Here is a 26,646-nt window from a genome sequence, read left to right on the forward strand (position 1 = left end):
CTTTGGTCTGTTCAAGGACCAATGGCACATTATTGCAATTACTAGAGTTATATAAAAGCTTTAATTTCTGGAAAAATTTCTTCCTTTACTCTTCAAGATTTCCTAGTTATGAGCATTTCTTCATATGAACTCTAGAATTAACCCATCTAGGTGGAAAAAAAACACCAACACTTTGTGGTATTCTTTTTGGGATCATGTTAGATTTATACAACTTAGAAAGATAGGAAATGTTTATGATGTTAATACTACAATTTCAATTTGTTCAGGTCTAGTTTTGTGTTTCCCTGGATTGTTTTCTTTTCCCTTATAAAGGTTTTGGGACTTTAAGTTTAAACCTAGGTGTGTTTTGTTTTTTTTTTTTCCTGATATACTTTTCCTAATTGAAGCATAATTACTATACAATATTGTGTTGGTTTCTGCCATACATCAACGTGAATCAGCCACAGGTATACATATGCCCCTTCCCTCTTGAACCTCCTGCCCACCCCTCTAAAACCTAGAGTTTTAAATTTTTTTGCTATTGTAAATGGATTCTTCATTATATATTCTAACTGGTGCTTGTATGCATGTGTATCTATGATTTGTTACCTTGGTGTGGGGTAGTGTTTTCTATGATTCAAAATCCAGAAGTCATAACAGATTCATAAATGCAACTAACCCAGAATAAGTTTTGCATGGTAAGGACACCATAAGCAAAGTCAAAGAAAAATGATAAACTGAAAGGAAATATTTGCAACTCATATCACAAACAGCTCCTACAAGCCAATAAGGAAAAAAAAAAAACCACCCACTCACCAGAAAGCAGGGGATGGCAAACCAAAAAGGTAAATAAATAGCTCTATGAAAAGATGGTCAATCTCACTTTTAAGTTAATAAAAATTAATAAGAATGAGGATACTCTTTAACTACTGATATAGAAAGTTCTTCCGGGATATAGCATTAAGTAGAAAAATAGCTGGGTGCAGCATAGTATTGGGTTGGCCAAAAAGTTTATTTGGGTTTTTCTGTAATAGCTTATGGAAAACCTGAACGACCTTTTTGGCCAACCCAATATATAGCCCATGTTACCATTTATATATAAAGCACTAAAATAAGAATCTGTATTTGGAGAAACAAAGTATATTTAAACTAATAAAAGTGGTCACTTGTACAGGGCTGAGTGGATAGGCAATGGGGTGGGCAGGGATGGTGAGCAGGGAGTTTTCACTGTATACCTTTTTAGTTTTTTATTTTTGAAGCATGTAACTGTTACTTATTCCAAAATTTTAATAACAAATTAACTCCCTTGGTAAATTTAAAAACTTAAGACATTTTAGCTCACATATTTCACTTCTCATTTTTGCTTATTTAACTCACAGAAACAGGAGACGCCTTTAGGATACAGGGCTTCCCCAATAGCTCAAGCAGTAAAGAATCTGCCTGCCAATGCAGGAGACACAGGAGACCTGGGTTTGATCCCTGGGTTGGGAAAATCCCCTGGAGAAGGAAATGGCTACCCACCCCAGTATTCTTGCCTGGAGAATCCCATGGATAGACAAGTCTGGCAGGCTATAGTCCATAGAGTTGCAAACAATTGAAAACGGAGGCAAAAATTTTGAATTCCTTAGAGACATACCCAAACAAAATGTGTAAATCAATGTGAAACTTCAGGTCTCCATTTTCTTTTATTTTTTAAAGTAATTTCTATTCTTTACAATGTGTGATCACACGCACACAGGCGCGCACATGCGCCTGCACTCACACACATACACATGATTTGAGATGGACAGAGAAACAAGGATAACCTTCAAACACAGACTTCCCTGGTGGCTCAGATGGTAAAGTGTCTGCCTACAATGCGGGAGACCTGGGTTCAATCCCTGGGTTGGGAAGATCCCCTGGAGAAGGAAAATGGTAACCCACTCCAGTATTCTTGCCTGGGAGATCCCATGGACAGAGGAGCCTGGCAGGCTACAGTCCATGGGGAAGCAAAGAGTCAGACACAACTGAGCGACTTCACTTCAAACACAAGGGTAATTTTTTTTTTCTTACAAAGTTCAAAATAGATTACATTTATGTGCTTTTTAGTCATTACACAATGTACAGACATGATCCATTTAATCATTTATGCTCCCCAAATGGTTAAACAATGAAGATTTTCTATGAAAAAGTATACATAAAAGCTTTGACTTTAGAAGCAAAGTACTGTTTCTTGCAAAAACCAACATCAGGCATATATCTTGTGTTTATCCTTGAGAATACTACAGTAGCAGTGCATAAATTCATTCTGTAAAAAGATCTGGAACATGATTTTCAAGAGACTCAATGCATTGTGCTCTCAGGTAAAAATCCTAAGTCAAAAGATCAATTACTACAACACTAACAGTTAAAACTGCATATATATGTTAGAGATCAGAAGAGGCTACAAAGAAATGTAAATAGTTGTGCTTTAGGGGACTTTTTTGGTAAAGTTGTTTTAATAATAAATACAAACTTATAAATACAACTTAAAAAAATGTCTCAGTGACTGGTATAAAATAGACAGATATCAAGGATTTTTTATGTTGATACTTGGCTTAGAGTTTAAAGGTGAAAAATCATCTCCACATAAACCACCTGGCATTGGTAGCCCCAATCTGGGCTAGTACCTTACAGTCAGGCAGAGGGCTATGGAGAAAAGACAAGTGATTTTCCTCCCATTACCATAAAGCATTATCCAGAGGTAAAGCTAGGGTGTACCAAGTAACTAAACAAATGTCTACCTTCCTTTATAATTCTTAGACCAAATAGAATGGTCACCCTACTTCTTGATGGCTGGACCACAACCTATTCTGCAGTTCATCAAATGAATTAAATATGTCTTCTATAAGAGACTAAGATAAGCATGATCCCTCAGTACTTTATGCTTTTTATTACTCTCTACATATTAACTGTAAAACTCGTATTTTAGAAACACCATGGCAACTGTTTATAATGATAGAGGACAAGGCATAGTTTACATAGGAACATTGATGTTCGTACCTAGGAAGTAAATGTACTTTTACTTTTAGGCTGGTCAGTTTGCTCTTTTAGGCCTTTAACTTTGAAGGACACATGATTGCAACAATCAAAGTGAATTAGAAAAAGGATGAGAAAATAACAAATGTCTTAATTAAGTCTTTTGCATGGGTGGCTTAGATGTAAAAAGAATTTCTTCAAACAATTTCCTAAGTGTCACTCAGAAGCCTCCTTGCTATCTGTAACATAATGTGCTGGAGTCCTTGGAATAAAATTATAGAGTAATTTAAAATATATATTATACATTTGAAATGACTGTAAATCATTCAATAGTTTGTAGCATGTTAATGGGGTGAAATAGAGATAAAAGGCAGTCCACATTCATATTTTCAAGATAAATGTACTTCAGAAGTCAACTGAACTCCTTGTTCATGTTCTAAATATAGCCATTGTGATAAGACCTGAAAGAAAAAATTGGAGCACAGTTAAAGACATGCATTTTACAAAATCTTTACAGCACAAAGCCAGGCACTCTACCAAGAACTCAAATAAATTTGAATTTTGATACTATACAGATACTATAACAGAAGATATCCAATATATAGTATTGGCAGTCATTGGATAGATTTAAATAAATCACTAATGTCTGGCCATAGCTAATTTTTTAACCATTAAACATATCCATTTTCCAGTCACATCAGCTATAATAATAGCAGACATGGCAGTTTAAAGTGTCAGTAAACGCAGCCAACTTTATCAACAGAACAATGTTAAGCCTATTTGTATTCCAGTGTCCTAGAGCCACAAAGAGACAAAAGCACAGTATTTCTGCTTAGCTTGTTTCTTTGGAAGAGACTCCATACATAGGAATTTTAATAATAAAAGAATATACTTGGTCCTAAATGGTTCTTAAAAAGTGAGTGATAAAGTACAGAGAAGGAAAATAATCACATAGGACTTGGGGCAAAGATGCCCCAAAAGGTTAAGCTGAAGTAAGCCTAAAAGATGAACAGGAAAGACAGAAAACAGTAAGATGGGCAGGCATTTCAGGTGAGTGAATGGCAAGAATAAGGGCATGGAAGTAGGGCTCGGGCTCCAGATGAGCTTCGGGAGATCAATAGGGCTCTAACCAAGGATTTACATAGGGAAGCAGCTAGACAACATTGACTCAGAGAGGACTCAGAGCATAGAGAGTCTTCAGTGTCAAACTATGGAGTTATACTTCATTCTATGGCTTATGGGCAATCATTGAAGGCTGTTGAGTAGAGAGTGGTGGTGGTGAAACCAACCCAGAATTGAAATCAACCTGACAGTAATGTGATGGATGATTTTGGTTGAGGGGGAAATAACGGGGATAAAAGGAGGAGGAATAGGAAGAGAAGGGACACAGAAGTCAGGGAGACAACTCAGAAGAAAATTTTGAAGTTTAAAAAAAGTGAGCACACCAAGGAACTGAAGAGTTGGCATTTCAAAAGAGGTGAGAGGAGACAATGAGGAAAGAGTCATGCATCACCAGAATCCTAATCTTTGACACATGGTAGGTATTGAATAAATGTTTGCTCAGTTGAACTAATTAACTGTAAGATTTCAAGCCAGGATGACTGAAAGAAATGATTCAATAGCAGCCAAGGGAACTAGTTTAAAGAGAAAGGATCACAATATTAAACAAGGCTGCCTTGTTCATCTTTATCACTGTATGTGCTCTGTGTGTTTCCCTAAGGTCGATTCCTAGAAGTGGAAATGCTGTATAATGGAATGTATGCACTTCACATTTTATACATGTTTTACATGCATGCTAAATCACTTCAGCTGTATCTGATTTTTTGTGACCCCATGGACTGTAGCCCGCCAGGCTCTGCTGTCCATGGGATTTCCCAGGCAAGAATACTGGAGTGGGTGACCATTTCCTTCTCCAGGGGATTTTCCCGACCCAGGGATGAACCTGTGTCTCTGTGTCTCCTGCATGGGCAGGGGGGTTCTTTACCACTAGCACCACCTGGGAATCCCATACAGTTGTAAATCAGCAAAAGGACAATAATGGAATAAATATAGTATTTGGTACTAGATAAATAAGTTCAAAAGAACCAAATGTAAGCCAATAATTAAATCTTAAAATACATTTTACCTCAACATGCTTCTGAAGCAATTTTTTGTTTGTTTTTCTTAAAAAAAAATCAAGCCACCATCATCACCCCATATACACATAAACCACCACTACCATCTCCAGGCCATAAAAATTGCCTACATAGGGAGGGGCAACATAGGGGTAGAGGACTAGGAAGTACAAACTGTTGGGTATGAGGCTCAAGGATGTATTGTATAACACAGGGAATGTAGTCAATATTTGTAATAACTGTAAGTGGAAAGTAATCTTTAAAATTGTGTTAAAATTTTAAAAAATTAAAAAGAATCAATTATAATCAATAGACCTTAGGCGAGCCATTTAAAGATTCTGGGCCTTGATTCATGTTAGGAATGCTTGGTTTAGGTTTAATATTGAAGTGAAGTGAAGTCGCTCAGTCGTGTCCGACTCTTTGCAACCCCATAGACTGTAGCCTACCAGGCTCCTCTGTCCATGGGATTTTCTAGGCAATAGAACTGGAGTGGATTGTCATTTCTTTCTCCAGCGGATCTTTCCGACCCAGAGATCGAACCTGGGTCTCCCGCATTGTAGACAGACGCTTTTACCGTCTGAGCCATGAGGGAAGGTTTAATATTAGTGTTTCTATAACTTTCATGTTTCTACAATGTATAGTTTCAGTGTTTAGGATACAATTTAGTCCAGAATAGATTTTTTTTTAAGAAATAATGGGATAAATAAAGGAATAATGCATTATTCTTTTCAAGAAAAAAAAACCTGCCTATGCTATGCCCCAATGCATCTTTAAAACACTTACCTAAGATATAAGCAGCCACTAATTTTTGATTCACACTTAAGTGGAGGTAGAGAGGCACCAGCGATTCCACATCCCCCAGCGTGGGAAGCATCAGAGCTGTAATACACACCACTGCCAGGAAGACAGTCAGTAAACTAGGTCCTGAGGAGACAGTTCTGTTTTCTGTAAAAAGACAAGAATCCCTGAGATTCTTTCTAAAAACAACTTAGATAAAAGTTCATTCATATAGACTGGCCACCACTCACCAGGATTCTCGTTTTGTCTAACTTCTCTGATACTTTCTCCATCATTCCCATCCCATGGGACCTTATCTGTTGGACTTATCTGGAAGCCCATTACAGGATGGAATGTTCTAGTGGCCATCATCCTTTCCCCACCACCCCACTGGAATTTGTAGAAAGTGTTTGAGCATGTATCATCTGCGTATGTTTACAAATTATAGGCATAAGTACTGTACTATTATATTTAATATAAAATATGCAAATAGAATTTTAATAGAATGGGCTAAAAACAGATAGAAATTGAAGTTCCAGCATTGTCTTCCTGTACCCCTCATGCACTACTTGTGTGTACTCCACCTTGGAGCCCACTGAAGTAGAGCTACACGACCTTCTGGGAGTTTCTTTGGTAGACCTTGAGACAGGTTTGGTCCTAATAACTGCAGCATCCTGCTACCATTTTGGAAAATGTTAAGGCAGCAGACAAGGTTCAACTTTAATGTTATTAAAACTGCCTATGAAAATTCTTGCCCTCCACTCTACCTGCATTTATAGTATAGAAGAAAACAGCAGAGACAATATCCAACAAACAGTCTGCCAAATGAAATAACTCAGTCACAAAAGGATAAATACTACACGATTCCATTTGTATGAGAAATCTAAAATAGACAAACTCATAGAATCAGAGAGTAGAATGTTGGCTGCCAGGGGCCAGGGTGCTAATCAATGAGCATAAAAATCTCAGTTATGCAAGATAAGTAAGTTCTAGAGATCTGCTGTACAGCATTGTACCTACAGTCCACGATACTATATTGTACACAAAAAGTAGTCAAAACAGTAAATATCATATTGTGTTCTTACTATAATATAAAATTTAAAAACATTGATTATCAGGTCTGCCCTTCTACAGATCTGGCTATACAGAACTATATAGTATTCATACCCATATTTTTCAGAAACCCACCAGCATTTTCTGTCTTACAGCTTTTCCCACTACCTTTCTTTTCATTAAAAGAAATAGCCAACAGCAACACAATCTTTGTGTTTTATTAATGAAAAACACTGTTTATTTTATTATTAGATGCAGCTTTTCTAAATTATTAATACCTTAGCTGTTGTGTGAAGCTTAATTGAGCCTCACCAAAGCCAGATAGCTGAAAATAAATTAAAAGTTTAGTAATTATTGCTTGAGATGGAACAATAGCATAAATGCCTAAAAACAAGTCTGTCTTTTGCTAATGAATATAGTACTTTTTGTACTTGTTGCAAAGGTAAGTTTTCAAGGCAAATATTTCTGACAACTACACTGCTCAATGCAAACCCACAGTAAAGATAATTTCAAGGAATTTTTACTGTTTAGAGAATTTCAAGAACATTCACATAGATGCTTGACATTTTTCAAAGTGGTGAGTTTTTCTGATACTACAGGGTTGTAAAAATTTTACAGATACAGAAAAAAATAAGAGTTCTTCTGTAATCCCGTCCTCTTAAGAGATAACACTGTTAATAGCTTGGTATATAGATCGTTGCAGATTTTATAAATGCCCATATAAACAAGTAAAATGATTTTTTACTTAAATGAGACCATATTATACATACTGTTCTTAAATTTTTCCTCTCACTTGGAAAAATATTTGAATCTCTTTTTATGTCAATATAGGACCATCTACCATTCTATTGTGTTGTTGTTTAGTCACTGAGTTGTGTCCAATTCTTTGCAACCCGATGGACTGAAGCCCGCCAGGCTCCTCTGTCCATGGGATTTCCCAGGCAAGAATACTGGAATGGGTTGCCATTTCCTTTTCCACAGGATCTTCCCCACACTGAGCCACCAGGGAAGCCCATTCTACTAAATCCTTGTAAATGTCTGCATGACATTCCATCTTTTGAATATTTATAATTTAATCAATCCCCAATTTATTAACTTTTAGGTCACTTTCAATTCTTTATTATTATAATCAGTAATGAAGTAGTTTTCTTAAGCCAAAGAGCACTAGCTCAAACCTGGCATCAGACATAGCAGTTTTTTAGTAATATAATTAAGATAAACCCACTAAGATTCAGATGAATCCTTTTAAAACACCTTTTTAATGACCTGGGCTTTGGTATTTTGTGAAAGTATGCTTTGTGGGTTTCTCTTCAATTTCTGTTAAATGAAATATATATATATATACACACATATAATTATACATACATATATATACATATAATTATATTTATGCTCATAGACAAGGTCTAGAAAGTAACATGGAACACATAAAGGCAGATTTGTTAAGTGTGTGGGATTATAGGTATTGTTTCCTTCCTTTAATTTATTACTAAGATATCTTTTATACAATACATAAACTTGAGAAGAATTTCTCATTTTTACTGCCTTTCACTACATTTTAAGATCCAAATGTCGAGACATAGCCTCTAACCACTTTTCCAGCAAAACTCAAAGAGAGAACCTCACAATATTGTTGTGCCTATAACATACCTAATACAGCTAAAGACACACAAAAATAATGACTCCCATAAAACAATCGCAATTTCTTTCAACATTTTGATTCAGAGAAACATAATGAAAACCCTAGAATTCCATATACTGGAAACCACACATAATTTACTATTAATTTAATAAACAAGAGAAGCTAAAAATATCACTTTGTGAGCCTAGATTGAATAAGTTACTGTTACACTCTATTACTTACTCAATTTCCTGCCATATTATTAGAAGCACTGGGGTAACTACCCACAAATGGGACTTGCTGGCCGAGACTGTGGGGAGTGAGGAGCTCTACTGTGGTATTGACCTTGCTCTACAAAGTAGCAGGAGCCTTGGAAACTTTGTAAGATAAAGAAAAACAATCTAACAGACAACCAGGTGAGAGGTCCAGCCTTTCTACTGAGGCCCATGCACATATTTCCTGTATAACTACTCTGTGCCGGGCACTGTGCTAGGTGCCAAGGACATAATGATGAATCAGACAAATAAGGTGCCTGCCTTCTTGAGCTTCCTGACAAGGATGGCTTAGAGAGGTGTTTTTCCCCCCAAAACAGAGACTACCATGTACTATGCCAATATCACCTATTCTATTCATCTACTTACTCCAATTTTACATTAGAACAATTCTCTAATGTACCTGAGATACAAAGGTTTGTTATAAACATAAAATAAGAATAAAATGTTCAATTAATACACATTTGTATTTTAGGATGATTTTCACTTGAATTCTAACAAATTTAAAAATAAAAGAAAAAAATATGTAAAACACTAAACCCTCTTGGGCATCACACAGTCTGTTAAACACAAAAGTGATCTCCAATGACCACTTTACTTTAAATTACAAAATTAACACCCAAAACCAAACACTCAGATGGCCTTTCTTCTTCTATAGGAGGCATTTTAAAAGAGGAATCTTGCATTTCACATCTATTTTAAGTCAACTTCACAGTACTGATTGGACATCAAAGTGTCCATTTGACGTCATCAAATGTCATCAAAGTGACATTTGACAGAGATTCTCTTTCAGCTTCAAAACATGAAAAACTAGTTCTGTCAGTTAATAACAGTTGCTGAGAAGAAAACAATCTACTAACTACTACCTAATTCCTTGTCTTGGTATCACCAGCAAACCTGGGCACTCCCTGCATGGAATGAGAAGACACTTGCCTCCAGCGAATGCCTGTCTTGTCAAAATAAACATTCTAAGATGAACAAACTGATAGGGATTTATGAAGTAATGTAATGACAAGTATATGGTTTTTATTCCCTTATATATAGTGTTGCGATTTCAAGAACAGGTGCTATCACATTCATATATCACGATCAAAAAGTCACCATGCTTTTCTATGGAAAGTTTTTTCTTCCTCCCTTTATAATAGGGTTGAAGGGAGATAACGAAAAGATCAAAGGATGGGGGAATGATGTCCAAAGAGTTGAATATGAGGATAGTGTCGATGTTGAAAGAATATATCATAACACTCCTGAATATTTAAGCTGGAAGGAAATGAGGAATGGAGAGGGATTCAATTAACAGCCCACAGGGGAAGGGGATATTATAATCTACTTAGTTTAATTAACTTCAACTTTAATGAGTTTTTTTTTTCCAAAATAATATGAAAAGTACACTAAACTTGGCCTACTGCCAAGCACAATTTCTCTCCTTCTTCGAATTAATTCAATGAGAAAGGATATAGGAAAGTCACAGAAACAAAAGTACAGAATTGCCAAATTGTGCTAGCGTTGTAAAGTACAGTGCCTGCAGTCTCAAGTTTTATAGACTGAAAAGCTCTGGCAATGACTGCCCCTGCCTTACAGCCCTGTCTAATGGAGTTATTTTCTCCCCTAAAAGGCCAGCTCGAGGTCTCTTGTTCAATTCTAGGTACCTGATCTCTACATTCATTTCTGAAGTACTCAACTAGGTTTAGAGTGGCAGGTTATTGTTCTAGTAATTATTCTTTGCTCCCTGCTTCATTTAAAGTAAGAAACATGTAAGACCTCAAAAGGACTTTAAAAACAACCCAAAGTAAAACAAAACAAAACAAAACACCAACACAACGCAAAGTACCTGGTTGAAACGACTGCTCAAAAAATAAACTTTCAGTTAAATGTTCTTTTATTCTTTTTTCCTCCTCTTCCTTTTGTTGTTCTTTTGCGGACGGGAGTAGAGTAGCCACAACCTCTTTCCTTCCTAAAGCCTTCCTCTGGCTTTGCTCAGAAACTTGGAGACGGAATTTGTCTATTACGCCATAGTGACAGGATCGGACATCTCTATGACGAATTACACTGAAACATTGACAAAGAACAAATGCAGTTTAGGTTTCAAACAGAATTCAGCAAGAGATTTCATACATATTTACTGAGTATAACTAAATACTCAAATACAGAAACTTGTTAATGATGTTTTTTTTAAAAAAAAATCACAGTATAACCCCAAAAGAAATGGGTAATTCTTAAATATTTGATGAATAGGAGTCTAAAATAAAAGGACAGGTAAAGGAAATTCCTTTTCACAATGACATTTTTTTTCCTGGATATCTCTGTGTAGCAATATTCACTAAAGAGGATATATATGAAATTGTTTCTTCCCCACAAAAGTCTCAAAAATTCCTATTGCCACTTATTTATTGTTCAAATAACAAAATAACAAACCTCACCCTAGACTCTAAATTGAAGTCCATGCACAAAGGCAAAAATAAGCAATCGAATAAGTAGGTAATCTAGTAAGAACCAATGCAACAGAAGGCTAACAATACATTTCTGTATTTCTCTGAAAAGAGTATAAAGCAGTGTAATTTTTATGAAAGTTATCTTCAGTGCCATTCATTTTTACGTTATTCTTAATAGAGAACACAAAACAATTAGGTCAAAGGTTATACATTTATGGGGCAAGATACTATATTTCTTTGGAATAGTCCTTATCATGTACACAATGAAAATCAAAGAAATATGCAAAAAAACATATCATCAAAGATACATCATTTTATGGCTCTGAGATGATGAAAATATATGCCAGAGAAAGAACTTCTGCTGCTTATTCTCATGGAAGATTTAAAGCAATACAGTTTACTTGGTAGCTTAAATTAAGGGCTGGTCATTAGATCCATCTGGTCACCTCTAGTTTTAAAGTGAAAGTTAAATATGAACAGCTTGAACAAACAATCATTTATCTGACACTTGAAGACCAAATTATCTGGAAGAGCTCAGCTAACCTTTTCCAGATGAGTAGTTTTACACTTGCTTCCTGTTGTATAGACTAACTTTCAGTTTTATTACTGAATCATTTCAGATGAATTTATATACTATTTTTCTCAGAGTGTAGCATTATTAGTCCCTCAATTGTCACTATAATAGCAAGGTGTTCCAAAGAAGGCTAAATTCCCTATTACAGCTAGAGAAATGTACAGGATTAAGTTAGAACTTTAATTCCATAAATCTCTCTGCTATGACTAAGAGCACAACCATGAGGAAATGTTCATGGAAATATTAACAGACACCTTGGCTCCAACATAATGAATTATTATGTGGCCAACCTGTTTAGAAGAATTTCTTAGAACTTCTTAAAAAGAATGTTGACAGACAAACTCTCAGCAAAAATTCAAAATGTAATGAGTGCCAAGGTGAAGCAGCTTTAAGAAAAGATCTTTTGCAAGTTAAACACATAAATATCAACACACTGAAAACATGTTACCAGGAAGTGATTTTGACTTACATATCCATACAACACTGAGGCTTTACTGCACCTGCAGCGTCAACGACAACATACTTATTTGGAGTAGTACACAAAACTGAAAGAAAAAGTCACAATGGCCATTAGTGATTTTTAAAAAATTAGTTTCTACAAGTCAAAAATTAGTAGGGAGTAGTTCAATCCATACAATAGACCTAGGAGACTCACCTTTGAACTTCAAGGCAAACTCATAGGGATTATAGAGTGTCAACACTTGCTTATGTGTTGACTGGTCATCTGCATAAAATATTAGCTCTGTGGGAAACACAAAGACAGGAAGATTTCCTTCCACTAACTCTGGCTGTCTTTTTTGTTGATGCATTGGCACTAAATCCCCCTCGCTGAGGCGTTGGTTTTTACAGTCTCAAATTTATTTGGGGTTTTTCTTAAAAATCAGTTATAAACTCCAAAGCATTTTGGCAATCTGGAAAGAGAAGAAACAAAGCAAGCTGAGTGATAACTGTTTTTCATGAGCTAGCTGTGACTAGCATGGTTAGCATACATTAAAACAGTCCCCAAATCATTTAAACATGCCTTTGACTTTTCCTCTTGGCTTACTTCTACAGGTTCTACTAAACTCTGCAAAGAAACTTACACATGCTCCTTTCACATTCAGGATATCAACCTATGATAAGTTACTTACAAACTTGAATACAGGAATAAAGAAGGCTTCCTATTTAATCACCCTCAAAGAGGTGCGACCAAAGGGTTGTCAGTATTTTAAAACCTCAGATTAAAAAAAAAATACATTTTGTTATAACATATTTTATGTGAGCCAATCAGAATTCTTAAAGAAGAAAAAAAATAAAGTAAGCTTCCATGATTTACAGGAGAAAAACACAAGACTCACTTTTTTAACACTCATTATTCAGTCACTAAGTCATGTTTGACTCTTGGTGACACCATGAACTATAGCACGCGAGGCTTCCCTGTCACTATCTCCTGGAGTTTGCTCAAATTCATGTCCATTGAGTCAGTGATGCCATCCAACCATCTCATTCTCTTGTCACCTACTTCTCCTCCTGCCCTCAATCTTTCCCAGAATCAGGGTCTTTTCCAGTGAGTTGGCTCTTTGAATCAGGTGGCCAAAACATTGGAGCTTCATCATCAGTCCTTCCAATGAATATTCAAGGTTGATTTCCTTTAGGATTGACTGGTTTGATCTCCTTGCTGTCCAAGGGACTCTCAAAAGTCTTCTCCAGCACCACAATTAGAAAGCATCAATTCTTTGGCACTCAGCCTTCTTTATGGGCCAACTCTCACATCCATATAAGACTACTGGAAAAACCATAGCTTTGACTATATGAACCTTTGTCAGCAAAGTGATTTCTCTGCCTTTTAATACATTGTCTAGGTTTTTCATAGTTTTTCTTCCAATAAGCAAGCTTTTTTAATTTTGTGGCTGGAGTCACTGTCTGCAGTGATTTTAGAGCCCAAAAATATAAATTCTGCCACTGCTTCCACTTTTTTCCCCATCTATTTGGCATGAAGTAATGGGACCGGATGCCATGATCTTAATTTTTTGAATGTTGAGTTTTAAGCCAGCTTTGTCACTCTCCTCTTTTACCTTCATCAAGAGGCTTTTTAGTTCCTCTTCCCTTTCTGCCATAAGGGTGGTGTCATCTGCATATCTGAGGCTGCTGATCTTTCTCCTGGCAATCTTGATTCCAGCTTGTGCTTCTTCCAGGCCAGCGTTTCTCATGATGTACTCTGCATATACGTTAAATAAGCAGGGTGACAATATACAGCCTTGCCGTACTCCTTTCCAATTTTGAACCAGTCTATTGTTCCATGTCTGGTTCTAACTGTTGCTTCTTGTTGTGCATACAGGTTTCTCAGGAGACAGGTAAAGTGGTCTGGTATTCCCATCTCTTTAAGAATTTTCCACAGTTTATTGTGATCCACACAAAGGCTTTAGCATAGTCAATGAAACAGAAGTATATGTATTTCTGGAATTCTCTTGTTTTTTTTCTATGATCCAACAGATAACAATTTGATCTCTGGTTCCTCTACCTTTTCTAAATCCAGTTTGTACATCTGGAAGTTCTCAGTTCACATACTGGGGAACAGTTAATACCAAAGAAGTTCTCACATTATTGCAGATGTTCTAGGCCCCATATTAGATTTCCCAACCTGGGGATCCAGCAAAGGGACTGAACTCTCCAGGGAATCTGACTTTGGAGGTCAGTGGGATTTGATTACAGAGCTTCCACAGGACTTGGGGAAACAGACTCTTGGAGGGCACAAACAAACCTTGTGCACACAAGCTGCAGGGGAGGAGCACTGACCACACGAGAGACTGAACCAGACATGTCCGTGAGTGTTTGAAAGTCTCCTGCACAGGAGTGGGTTGGCAGTGGCCTATCGCAAGGACAGGGGCACTGGCAGCAGCAGTCCTGGGAGGGACATGTTGGCATAAGTCCTTCTGGAGGTCGCCTCTAGCCCTACCACAGAGCCTGTAGACTCCAGAACTGGGCCTCCCCAGGTCAAACAACTAATAGGGAGGGAGCACAGCCCCACCTATCAGCAGACAATTGGATTAAAGATTTTTTGAGCGTTGGCTCTGCCCACCAAAGCAAGACCCAGTTTTCCCCATAGCTAGTGACTCAGAGGTTAAAGCGTCTGCCTGGAATGCGGGAGACCTGGGTTCAATCCCTGGGTTGGGAAGATCCCCTGGAGAAGGAAATGGCAACCCACTCCAGTACTCTTGCCTGGAGAATCCCATGGAGGGAGGACCTGGTAGGCTACAGTCCATGGGGTCACAAAGAATTGGACACGATTGAGCGACAGACTACTACTAGTCCCTCCCATCAGGAAGCTTCCACAAGCCTCTCATCCTCATCCATCAGAGGGAAGACAAAGGAGTCAAGAACTACAATCCCACAGCCTCCAGAGCAAAAACCACAATCACAGAAAGCTAACCAAAATGATCACATGGATCACAGCCTTGTGTAACTCAACGAAGCTATGAGCCATGCTGCACAGGGCCACCCAAGAAGGACAGGTCATGGTGTAGAGTTCTGACAAAATGTGGTCCACTGGAGAAGAGAATGGCAAGCCACTCCAGTATTCTTGCCTCAAGAACCCCATGAACAGCATGAAAAGGCAAAAAAAAAAAAAAATCATCATTACAACAATGCTTTAGTTAGTGCCTCTGGCAGCATGGGTGGGACAGTTCTCTTAATCATTTTTCTATTGAAACCCACAAACAAAAATGTCTTGAAAAGAAGGTGAATATCCAAACTTACTGAGTTTTCTATGAAAATTCAAGTCAGTAAGCCAGCCTTGACATGCAAGTGGCACCATGCCTCCCCTCCTACATCAGTACACAAGCTTTGTGAGAGCTATTTTCTTCCAACTTCAGAGACCTTTTTGGATTCCTTCTGGGCCTCTTGAATATGTTCCAGAACGTTGTAGCTGGCAGAAGTCTGCCTGTCTGATAAGTAATGTTTCTGCATTTATTTCCTAATCTAATTTTGATCAACATTCTTATTTAGTTAGCACCTCAAATATGGCTTTGTAAAATAAAATGTGAAAACAAAAACATACAATCACAGAAAATGTCTGAGTTTCACCCTGTAGATCACAGCTTTAGAACAGGACACAAACCATTTAATACTTTGCACTCAGGTTCTCATACACTCAAAGAGAAATATTAACAAATGATTACATTGTTTGGTTTCTACCAGCTATCAGGGCTGTGATTCTGACTGGGGCTTTGTCCACTTTTATCAAATAGGATACTGTATAATCATGTATGCACATTTTTATTCTTTTTTCCCAGCTGAACATTGTTGTTGTTCAGTCGCTAACTCATGTCTGACTCTTCGTGACCCCATGGGCTGTCCTTCAACATCTCCCAGAGCTTGCTCAAACTCAGGTCCATTGAGTTGGTGATCCCGTGCAACCATCTCATTCTCTGTCGTCCCTGTCTCCTCCTGCCCTCAATCTTTTAGGTGAGGAACTATGTCAAGAGCTGCACAGAGATACAAAAATGAATAATGCACTGACCTTGCTCTCCGGAGACTCTAGTCTAACTGAAGAGACAAAACAAATATTTAAGCTACTTTTATTATAATGCATGCTGCTGTATATAAAGTGCTAGGGAATTAGAAGGCTGCCTGGATAATTCTACCTGGAAGAGAGGCCAGGAGATAATATTTGGGGTGGCCCTTAAAGAAAAGAAAGGCTTCTGTGTTGGGGGGAGTAAGCAGGGAAGGCATTCATTCCTGGGGATCAGCATAAGCAAAGACACAAGAATGTGAAAGTAAGGAAGAAGCTTGGTAAGGTCAGCATCCACAGGCTGCCCCAGACCCCACTTTCTATCTGTACACTTACAGCATGCCTATAGCTCATATGTGTTAGGTTGTTGTTACTGTTTTGACTAAGCTCAAAGCACTCGACATTGTTATTAATAATAATATTTTACATCTGTTTAATTTACAACAGATTACAAACTTCTTATTAATTATATATACCAAATGAATTGGTATATGTAAAGCCTTTAGCACTTGCTATAGGCAAGGTGCTACTCTAAGTATTCGTTGCTATTACTAAATTAGGAAAAGACCAGACAGATAAAAAAATGCCAGAAGGCCTCTTTTTGTCCAGTATTCTTTCCACTATACCAAACTAACTGTCCATTTCAATAAAAGAAAACTAAAGTTTTCTGAAAAGCATCTGATAAAATTATTTTACTTCTGAGTTTTCATTTGCCATGAACTTCATTCCTTTGTTAAGAGCTATAGACATTTCTATTTGGATAATGTACTCCTGGAAGTTTGGGATACTTTTTTGAATAGAAAATGATGAGCTCTACAATTACTTTCTTAATAAGCTTAGCTATCAGGAATAAAACAACCAAATTTGGCATCACTAAATAGTATTCAACATCTTACTCTAAAATTCAAGGTGAAAATTTAGCTTATGATAAAAGGTAGCATCTCTAATTTGTGGAACATAGTTCAGTCAAATGTTGATAAAATCAGGTATCCACCTAGAAAAAAGTTGATTTTATGCCTCACTCCTTATAAAATTCCAAAATTTAATTGTAATAAATCCCAAATGGAACAAAGCTTTAAATGTATTTTAAAAAAACATAAAAGCACTAGAAACCATGGGAAATCTGTTTTTTATATAATCTTAGGCTCTCTAACAACCAGAAACCAAAAAATAATAAATTCAACTATACAAAAATTTTTAAAGTTCTGCATGGCAAATAAATTTTATAAGTAAAGCTGAAAGAACATTTTCAATTCATAGCACAGGCAGTGTGTAATTCCCCTACTATATATAGAGGACCCACAAATCATTAAAAAAAGATAATACAATATAAAAATGAGCAAACACTGTAATATTTTATAGAAAAGGACATACAAATTGTTTTTAAAGTTACAAAAGTATGTGTAACTTCACTCACAAGAGAAATACAAACTAAATCTATACCAAAATACATGTTTTTACCTGTCAAATTGGCAAAAATAAAAATGTTTGACAGTACATAGTGGGAGCAATCAGGCATGTTCTTACATTGCTTGCAAGGATATAAATATAAATTGGCACATCCACTATACCTGCTAAAATTAAATGTACATAACCCTCAGATCTAGAGATTCTACTTCTAGGAATGTGTTGGGCATAAATATTCCCAAGCATTCCCCTTGTGTGAAATCCTGTATGAGAAAGGTATGAGGGATTTTTTTTGCGGGGGGGGGGGGGGGGAGTGGTTTTTCTTGCAGCACTGAGTATTAATAAAGTAATTTATGTGAGGCACATAGAATGAAGCTTGGCATGCAAGAAGGGCTAGTTGTTGCAACAGCAAAAGACTGGAAACAGCCCAACTGGTCATTAATAAGAGAGTCATTAAATTAAGTATGATATAGTCATTTGTTGGGATACCAGCTATCTATCAAGAAGAAAGGGGAAGCTCTTTGGCAGGGTGCAATGCAGACTGTAGGGTATGCTACTATTGGTGTGGAAAGGGGAGATAAAAGACTATGTAAACCTATTTTCTTGGATATGGGTAAAATATCTTTGGAAGGACAGCCAGGGCTACCCCTGGAAAGACAAACTGAATGGCTGAGGACAGGGGTGAGAGGGAGTTTTCTCTGAATACTGTTTTATATCTTTTGAATTCTGAACCACATGAAGATCTAATTTAAAAGAAAAAAAAAAAGTTGAATCAAACAATAACTCTACTAGAGGCTAATTTGAGAAAAGTGCCAGTTTTGAAACATAAGGAATTTAAAACCATGTGTGAAAAATCTGTTAACTGCTGTTTCCAATTTATGATCTTTTAATAACATTGAAAACCTTAACCTATGTGTTAAATAGAATGATTTTAATTATTTAAGATATGTTAATATGCAAAGAAACTCAATACAATGAGAAAAAGTAAGATTTATTTAAGATGACTTGCAAACCTAGGAAAATGTAAAACTTTGTCACAAAGGAATATGAGGCGGTTTATAAATCTGACTGAGAAGTCAAAATTAAACACATAGAACAAGTGCTAAACTCTTCTTTCTAACCTCAAGAAGTTAGTTGGCACAGGTCAGAGTAGATTATTAACTTTAAATGATGGCTTAGTAGAAATTCTTATTTTTGAATTTTGAAACTTTCTCTTTATGAGTTAAATATTTTCTCATGTATCATGAATAGGCTGTCTGACCCCTGGTCACCATTTTCAGCAGTTTACTATTTCTTTTCAGATTTCTGTTGCCATTTTTCACTTATCTTGGCTAAGATATAAATCTCCTCCCAAACTCCAACCAGTGGAGATTAGGGAGGAATTAGCACCAGGTCACCAGTGCAATATTATAGACTCTGCCAACAAACACAATGGAGTGTGACACCTGCCTTTAATTAATGGTTTTCCGGAGACTAACACTTTTTTTTTTTTGCTCTAGTCAACATTGCAAAATGATAAAATGCAAAAATTCTGGGGACAGATTATACATTAAGCTGGCAAAACCTCACAGCAAATCAGTTAATAAGGTTGCTTTCCGAAAGTCAAGTACACACAGAATCAAAAAATGTCAGCTCCTAACCCTTCTCATTTTACCAATAAGAAAAGCAGGCCCAGAGTGGTTAAGGGTCTTACCCAAGGTTGCACAGGATATTGGTGGCAGAACTCTGGTTTTCAGACTCACACTTCCCTATACAATAATCATCTCCTCTGTGTCTCAGTTCAAAAATCCTGCTTCCCTGATGCTGATGGTCATTCATGCCCTCATCTCTAGAAAATTCCCCTGCTTTTCCATAAAAGAAGAATTCTCAAAGGATGGCCCCAAATTCAAGTCTTGATGCATGTGTTTCCTTTTCAGTTTTATCAAGGGAAAAAACACAGAGAGACAATTTCACTTACTAAGTTGCACATACTTTCTTTTCCTGATTGTGAAAGCAGAACTATGGCTGTCAGTAACCAAAGTTTGAGCTTCCTTTGTGGCTCAGATGGTAAAGAAACTGCTTGTAATGCGGGAGACCTGGGTTCAATCTCTGGGTTGGGAAGATCCCCTGGAAGAGGCCATGGCAATCCACTCCAGTATTCTTGCCTAGAGAATCCCCATGGACAGAGGAGCCTAGCACACTACAGTTCATGGGGTCTAAGTCGGACACGATTGAGCAACTAAGCACAGCACAACCAAACTTTACTTTATTCTTCCTCTCTGGACACCAACATTTTACACATTCTTCAAAGCCTACTTCAAATGTCCCCTCTTAGTTGACTTCATCTACTGCTCTAATCTACAAGGATCTCAGTAATTTTATTGCATTATTTTTTTAATGTACTTATTGCATAGAGTGAATAATTTGACATTATGACTCTCCAGATTTCAGGCATAATGCTATATTGTTTTTCTCTGGGGTTGTGTTTGTTTTGTTTTGCTGTTTTGTTTTTTGCATCTGAAGACTAGAGATCAGTGTTAGGCATTAGAAGATACTGAACTCAGCAGTTAACCTACAGGTGTCCACTAATAACTGGCTCCTCCATCAGCTCCCTTTCCCCATAGCTGAACACCCTTCATCCGCAAAAGACAGGCAACTGATCCCAATTAGAGGAACAGTAAATCTATGGTGGCTACTTGCCATGGGCTGGGATAAGAGAAGAACGGAGATCATCAGCACTCCCAGCTGCCTCTCCCCTCCTCCCTCCTTCCCACTTCCCTCTCCTCATCATCCCTGCCTCCTTCCTCCATGCCCAACTAGGCCAGCAGGGTTTAGAAATCTGAGGCTCTAATATACCCCCGACCTTACAGAAAGACAATACCACTCAGAGCTCCTGGTACCGGAAACTGCCTCATCCTTTTCCTCTGTATCCAAAGCACAGAAATGCAAACATTAATGAAATTTGAAAGAAAACCTTATGTGTGCACACCACCTTGTGACCAGTTTGCAAACTACTCTCCCTCTTAAAAAAAAAAGAGCGAGCGAGCCTCCACACACTGAAATCGGCACCTATACTTTCTACCCTCAGTTCTGGGAGGAGACCGATACTCCAAAGTGTGACCATTTTCTGTCCCTGTCACTTAGGATGGACCAGAGGAAGGGCAAGACAAGGCTCTGAGATACACAGGGACGTTTGCCCTCCCCACCACCTACCCTTTTTGCCAGGGATAGGAGGCTGCAAGAAAAATGAAAAAAGTAATTCTTGGGGATTCTTGTATCAAACTGGTTCAAAGTTTGAAACAGTTAAGCATGATTCGAAGTACAGGCTGCCCCAGAAACTAGTAACCCATCTGCATGGCTACAGTGTACCACTACTTACTACCTGTCCCTGGCTCTTGTGTTTACTGATTAGGGCACCCAGCTCCACCTTCAGGCCAGTTCCCTTTTATCTGGGCATAGGGGCTATCTCTTTCTTCCATACATGGTGCAGTCTCTGCCAATGGCCAACTAAATAGTATATAGTGAAGAGCAATATGTTCTTTTGCTTTACTCTCACCGGTATTAAAACCTCTCTTTCCTTCCCATTTCATAAAGTCAGCCTTCCTCATCTCTGAGCTTCTAGTATTATCTGTTAGGCTTTTTAATGGCTGGTCTGTTCCTAAAATTGACTCTTTCACAAGCAATGTTCTAATGTTCACGCTATATTAGATGGTTCACTGCTCAATATTAGGCAATTTTGTTTTTATAAACTTTCTAGTTTTTTTGTATAATGTGGTATCTTGCAAGATTGACTGCTATAAATGATATGTATTGCTAGGCTATTACATATTCAAGATGTAAAAGTTAAGTAGTGTACGTTTTAAGGTTTAAAAGAAATAAGGATGGGGAATTCCCTGGTGGTCTAGTGATGAGGCCTCTGTGCAGGGGGCATGGGTTTGCTCTCTTGTCAGGGAACTAAGATCCTGCATGCTGTGTGGCATGGCTAATAAATAAATAAATAAAAGAAATAAGGATGCCCTCCAATAATGTCTTTCTAAAAACATTTCTTTCTAACTAGTTATTTGCAACCTTTGTTTTACAAAATCCCAATATGTCTTCAGTTATTTCAAGATGTATGTACAATTCTCAAAGTCCATATTAATTAACTATATGAAATACACATGTGGCTATGTAGAGCACTCTCAGAAGTTTGAGGATCACAAATTATTTCAACAAACATTTACTGAGCACTTATTATATATCAGGCACTGTGCTAAGGAATACGGAGAAAAGATGAAATCATGGTCTCAGCCCTCCAAAAACTCAGTCTAGTACGAAAAATGGATATACACAGTAACTAGGATACGATGTGAGAAGAATTAAAATGCTGATAGATACAAAATGCTCTGGGATCATAAAGAAAGTGACAGTCTGCCTTAAATAGGGGTTTGCAGTAGGAGTGGAGGGAGATGGGGGTGAATTCCAAGGAAGAGTATTTGTGGAGGCATGAAAGGGACTCTTAAAATGAGCTTTAGCATTGCCTATGGTTAAAAAATAGCATGTGTGGGGGAGCAGCAAAAGAGAAGTCTGGAAAGGTAAGCTGGAGGCAGATGGTGAAAATCTTCTAAGTCAAGTTTGAGAGGTTTAGACTTGATCCTGGATGCCAGCATTTCTCAAAATGTGGTACCAGACCAGCAGCAGCAGCTTCACCTAGGAACTTGCTAGAAATGCAAATACTTGGGTCCCACCTTAGACCTATTGAATCAGAAATTCTGGGGTTGGGGCCCAGCTCTCTGGTTTTAATAAGCCCTCCAAATGATTCTGAAGCACACAATGCTTTGAGAACCACTGCTGCAGGCCAAGGGAACCTTGGAAGGATTTAGAACAAGGAACTGACTGGATATGATCAGAAGTAGGAGACTGGTTGCCACTTACCACTCAAGCACAGGGCTTGACTCCAAAGTAGCTACCATAAAAAAAAATATTAAATGAATGTGGCATGGAGAGGTGAGGGGCTACACTAAGGCAGGAGTAATGGAGAAGAAACAGATTTTAAAGATGTTTTTCAGGCAGCTCAAGTTGAATCAGGTGACTAGGATATATCCATACAAGTGTGACCAAAATGGTTTTTATATAAAAAGCAAGCTATAATCTTGCCCACTGTATCAATTACTGAGTGTTTTAAGAAGTGAGCCACACAGACTAGAAAAAAGGGGAAGTCAAGAGCAATTTCTATGTGTTCCCACAGGGTCAAGAGCAAAGCGTGCCCTGGCATGTACATGAATCTTCTGATCTGCTTGGCCGTTCTACATCTCCCTTGAAGTTAATAAACTGGTATTCATATTAACATAGAAATCTTTTGTGAGTTTGGTTAGTATGAATCAATCCCTGAGACTGACTGATAGTTTCTGAATGTGCTGGCAAAAGGCAATTTTGAAAACCTGATACTTGTTCTGATGATCTAATCAAGGTACTGCCAAGACGAAAACCTGCTATAGCCTTTTTATTCTAATTTCATCACTGATCACATAGCCCGTTTAATTCAGGTAGAAGCTGGAATGAGTGAAAGAATCAGACTTTGTACTATGCCCTGAAGGTCAAGAAAGTCAGGTGGAACTGTTATTTCTAATTTTGGAGGCAGGATTTAGCTGAAGCAATCTTCAATTTCCTGACAGAGAGGAGGGAGAGAAAGGTACAGGTCAACCTACATGGTTAACTTACTTAATTACCTAATGAGAATTTTGCAGAATGCGATTCCTATTTCTATTAGGACTCTGGGTACTTCTTGTTATGTACTGTATGTTCCTTTTAGTTGATATCAACATCTTGGCTTATTTAACCAGCTTATTTTATCCAAGAATAGTGCCCAATCAAAAACTGCACTATTTTGTGGAATTTGGGCGCTATAAGGGGCTCTGGGAATTAAAACTTTCACATTACAGATGAAGAAATGGAGGGCCTCAAAGAATAAATCACTTAATCTATTTATTGTAGGGCAAGGTTCTCCAGAATGCTACAAAGTGGAAAACAAGATTCAGAACACTAATACTCTGTTTCAGACAAGATTTAAAATTTCTCTTTCATTTTAAACTTTTTAAAATCAGAAAAAAGGATGAATTACTTTATTGAGCTATTAGAGACATGGGAAGCTTTTCTTGCAGTTTCTTGTTTTCTGCTTTTCAGAAATTGGAGTTAAATGTAAAAGATTCATGAGAAAAAAAAACTGAAAGCAAAAAATTTAGGAAGAAAATGTGCAAGAACAATTTAAGGGGAGAAAAATGCGTTATGTTATAAGCTATTTGTTCTATTTTCTATCTTTGCCTATAACATGGTAATTTTGTACTGAATACTGTCCATTACATTTAAATATATTTTATAAATAAAAAGAATTGAAGAATTTCAAAGATCCTGGTATGTGAGTAAACGTCTTATTCTGAGAGTTCTAGAAATGCTTCAGAAACTAGCTTAATCTTGAATCCTGTTTGGATAAGAAGACGTGAACAACTTGAAAGGAACATTTGGCCCTGTTTCCTGTTTCCCAAACTTCCCACTGCTTTATAAGCAAATATGCGTGTAATCTAAAAGCTGGTGTCTATCCCCTATTCAATATCCTGTATGTGATATTTTCTCCGCAGAGATTTCCCAGCACTTAGAGGAAACAAGTGGACAAGAATTTCATCATCAAGAATGTATTATTCCCGTGTGTGCCCTGCCTAAAGAAGTAGATTTTCCCCTTCTGTCTGGAATTCACATTAACACAATGCATTCTGAAAGTACACTACTGTTTTTTAGGCAAGATCCAAAGGACCCAATTTTTCAGGTTTCTGTCCTCTTTAGCGCCCTCAAAGATTAAAAAAAAAAATCCGGACTTTTTTCCCCCAAGTTAGGTCTCCTCGATTCTACTGGGACAGAAATGCTACTTCAGTCCAAAGAGGAGAGATGTCAGCTACTTTATCCAGGGGGGACACCACAGAGCATTGACGAAGGGTCGGAAGGCTGAGCAGGGAGATCAAACGGTCCATCTTAGGACTTCAGCTCCACCAGGTTGGGGCCCTGCCTTTCCAGCCCTCGTCCCCACACCGGCCGGCTCCATGTGAAACCGGTCATGTGAGCCTGTTTACAGCCGAGCAGCTGGTGCAACCATCAGGATTCGTGCGGAGGTCCAGGAAAGGAAAAGATACAGGCCACGTACCCCTTACCAACCCCCCCCCCCATTATTGATATTTCAAGAAGGCGTTTCCTGTCACTCCCAGCCTCTCCGCCCCACTTTCATCGCCCTCCAGTGATCCCGGGACTCCTCGCTCCAGCCCAGCAGATTTCCTTCCAATTGCTCGCCGCGGGGACGGGCTGGGCTGGGAGGAAGGGCGAGGACGATGACAGCCCGAAGAAGGTGTCGACCTCCCTCCCCTAGCCCTCCTCGAAACATCCGCTAAAGAGTTGTCCCTGGAGTCTCATCCCCGGGGCAACCGAACTCTGTCTGGCAGGCACCGGGAGGATCCCGAGCCAGCTGCCTCCGCCCGGGCAAAAGCGAAACACACACAAGCCGGCCCGACCCTGGGGCGGAGATCCGCGATCGGCGAGGCAATTGACAGTCAGAGATGGGGCAGCAAAGACTCCATCTGCCTTCCCCCCACCTCCCACCCGCGTCCCGGAGCCGCGGAGCCCGGCTGTCAGTCACAGAGCCAAGCTCCGGGTTTGGGTACGGCTCATTCTTTCCGCCGGGTCTCTCGGCAACGTAACTTCCACGTCTTCGCGAAGTCGGAGAAAGTGGGTGACTGGACGGTAGGGGACTCTCACCTCGGCAACACCGGCTCCTCGGAAAGCAGCTGCGATTGCTCCCTCCGGTCCTTTGTCAGCATCTCTAGGCTGCACTGCCTGCTGGGATACCGGAGGACTCAAATACCACCTCTCTCCGCCCTCGAGGATGAGCTGCAGTTGCGGGGTGGGTGGGAAGAAGGAGAAGAGGTGGAGTCGGGGGCGGGGCCGGATCCAGGGGCGGGGCTTCCTTGCTTGCCACCTGGTCTCTGGGTTTCTCCCTGCTCTCTCTGATCTGCCCCTCCTCTCTTTCCTGCTACCCCTTGAGGAGAATGTGAACTCTTACAGAAGACAGTCTCTCGTTGCACTTGTTAGGCAGTGATCCTTGACTTATTCCCCTACGCACACACACACACACACACACTCTGAGGACAGAAGCTAGTTAATTCTACCTCTGAGGCGTCTTGTTAACTACCTCTTTCTCCAAGCTATCCTCAGTGCTATAGGCTCTGTTTCGGCCCCATGATTCGGCCTCCTGATTAGACTCTCTCCTTCCACTCTTGTCTTTGTCTAAACCACCTCCCAGACAGCAACCAGAGGGATTTAAGATATATATGCAACATATTACTCTTCTGCTTAAAACCTTTCTTTTTGTAATATAGATTTATTTATTTTAATTGGTGGTTAATTACTTTACAATATTGTATTGGTTTTGCCATACATCAACATGAATCCGCCACAGGTATACACGTGTTCCCCATCCTGAACCCCTCTTCCTCCTCCCTCCCCGTACCATCCCTCTGGGTCGTCTCTACAACCCCTTAGCATTTTTTATGAGGTCCTCTGCAATCCTTTTCTGATAACTCAATATTTGAGCCCATCAACTGCCATTCATGGAAGATAGTAGGGCCTGGGACAACTCAACCAGCACCGGCTGCCCCAAATATTCCCCATTGAGAGGCCACACTGTCAGTAATGCTCATAGGCCCCTTTTGTTATTGTTCAGTTGCTAAGTCGTGTCCGACCCTTTGCAGTCCCATGGACTGCTGCACACCAGGCTTCCCTGTCCTTTACTATCTCCTGGAGTTTGCTCAACCTCATATCCACTGAGTCAGTGATACCATAAAACCATCTCTCCTTGGAGTATCATTAAAGAGAGAATTTTCAAAATTAAATTTTAATGATGTCCATTAAGGAGAATAAGGTACAGCCACTCTG

General features: G+C 38.6%; 1 protein-coding gene across 1 annotated transcript; it reads right to left on the bottom strand.

The window, feature by feature from the left end:
* Window positions 1-1,660: 1,660 nt before the first annotated feature.
* Window positions 1,661-25,584, bottom strand: MOSPD1 (motile sperm domain containing 1). Its single transcript, XM_052663400.1, has 6 exons — window positions 25,471-25,584; window positions 12,475-12,730; window positions 12,289-12,364; window positions 10,645-10,862; window positions 5,874-6,035; window positions 1,661-3,437 (listed from the first exon to the last, which is right to left on the bottom strand). Exons 2-6 carry the CDS (start codon window positions 12,626-12,628, stop codon window positions 3,406-3,408), a joined length of 642 nt encoding a protein of 213 aa, XP_052519360.1. The 5' UTR covers window positions 12,629-12,730; window positions 25,471-25,584; the 3' UTR covers window positions 1,661-3,405.
* Window positions 25,585-26,646: the final 1,062 nt, after the last annotated feature.

This window comes from Budorcas taxicolor, chromosome X, assembly GCF_023091745.1.
Source record: "Budorcas taxicolor isolate Tak-1 chromosome X, Takin1.1, whole genome shotgun sequence".
Lineage (NCBI taxonomy): Eukaryota > Metazoa > Chordata > Mammalia > Artiodactyla > Bovidae > Budorcas > Budorcas taxicolor.

What these genes read in the sequence shown, in the direction of transcription:
- MOSPD1 (XM_052663400.1), bottom strand. Translation starts at nt 12,628, where the DNA reads ATGCATCAACAAAAAAGACAGCCAGAGTTAGTGGAAGGAAATCTTCCT. An exon ending in GTTTGCCTTGAAGTTCAAAG is followed by an intron (nt 12,365 to 12,474) that starts GTGAGTCTCCTA and finishes TTTTTCTTTCAG; the next exon opens with TTTTGTGTACTACTCCAAAT. An exon ending in CCTCAGTGTTGTATGGATAT is followed by an intron (nt 10,863 to 12,288) that starts GTAAGTCAAAAT and finishes TCAATGTTTCAG; the next exon opens with TGTAATTCGTCATAGAGATG.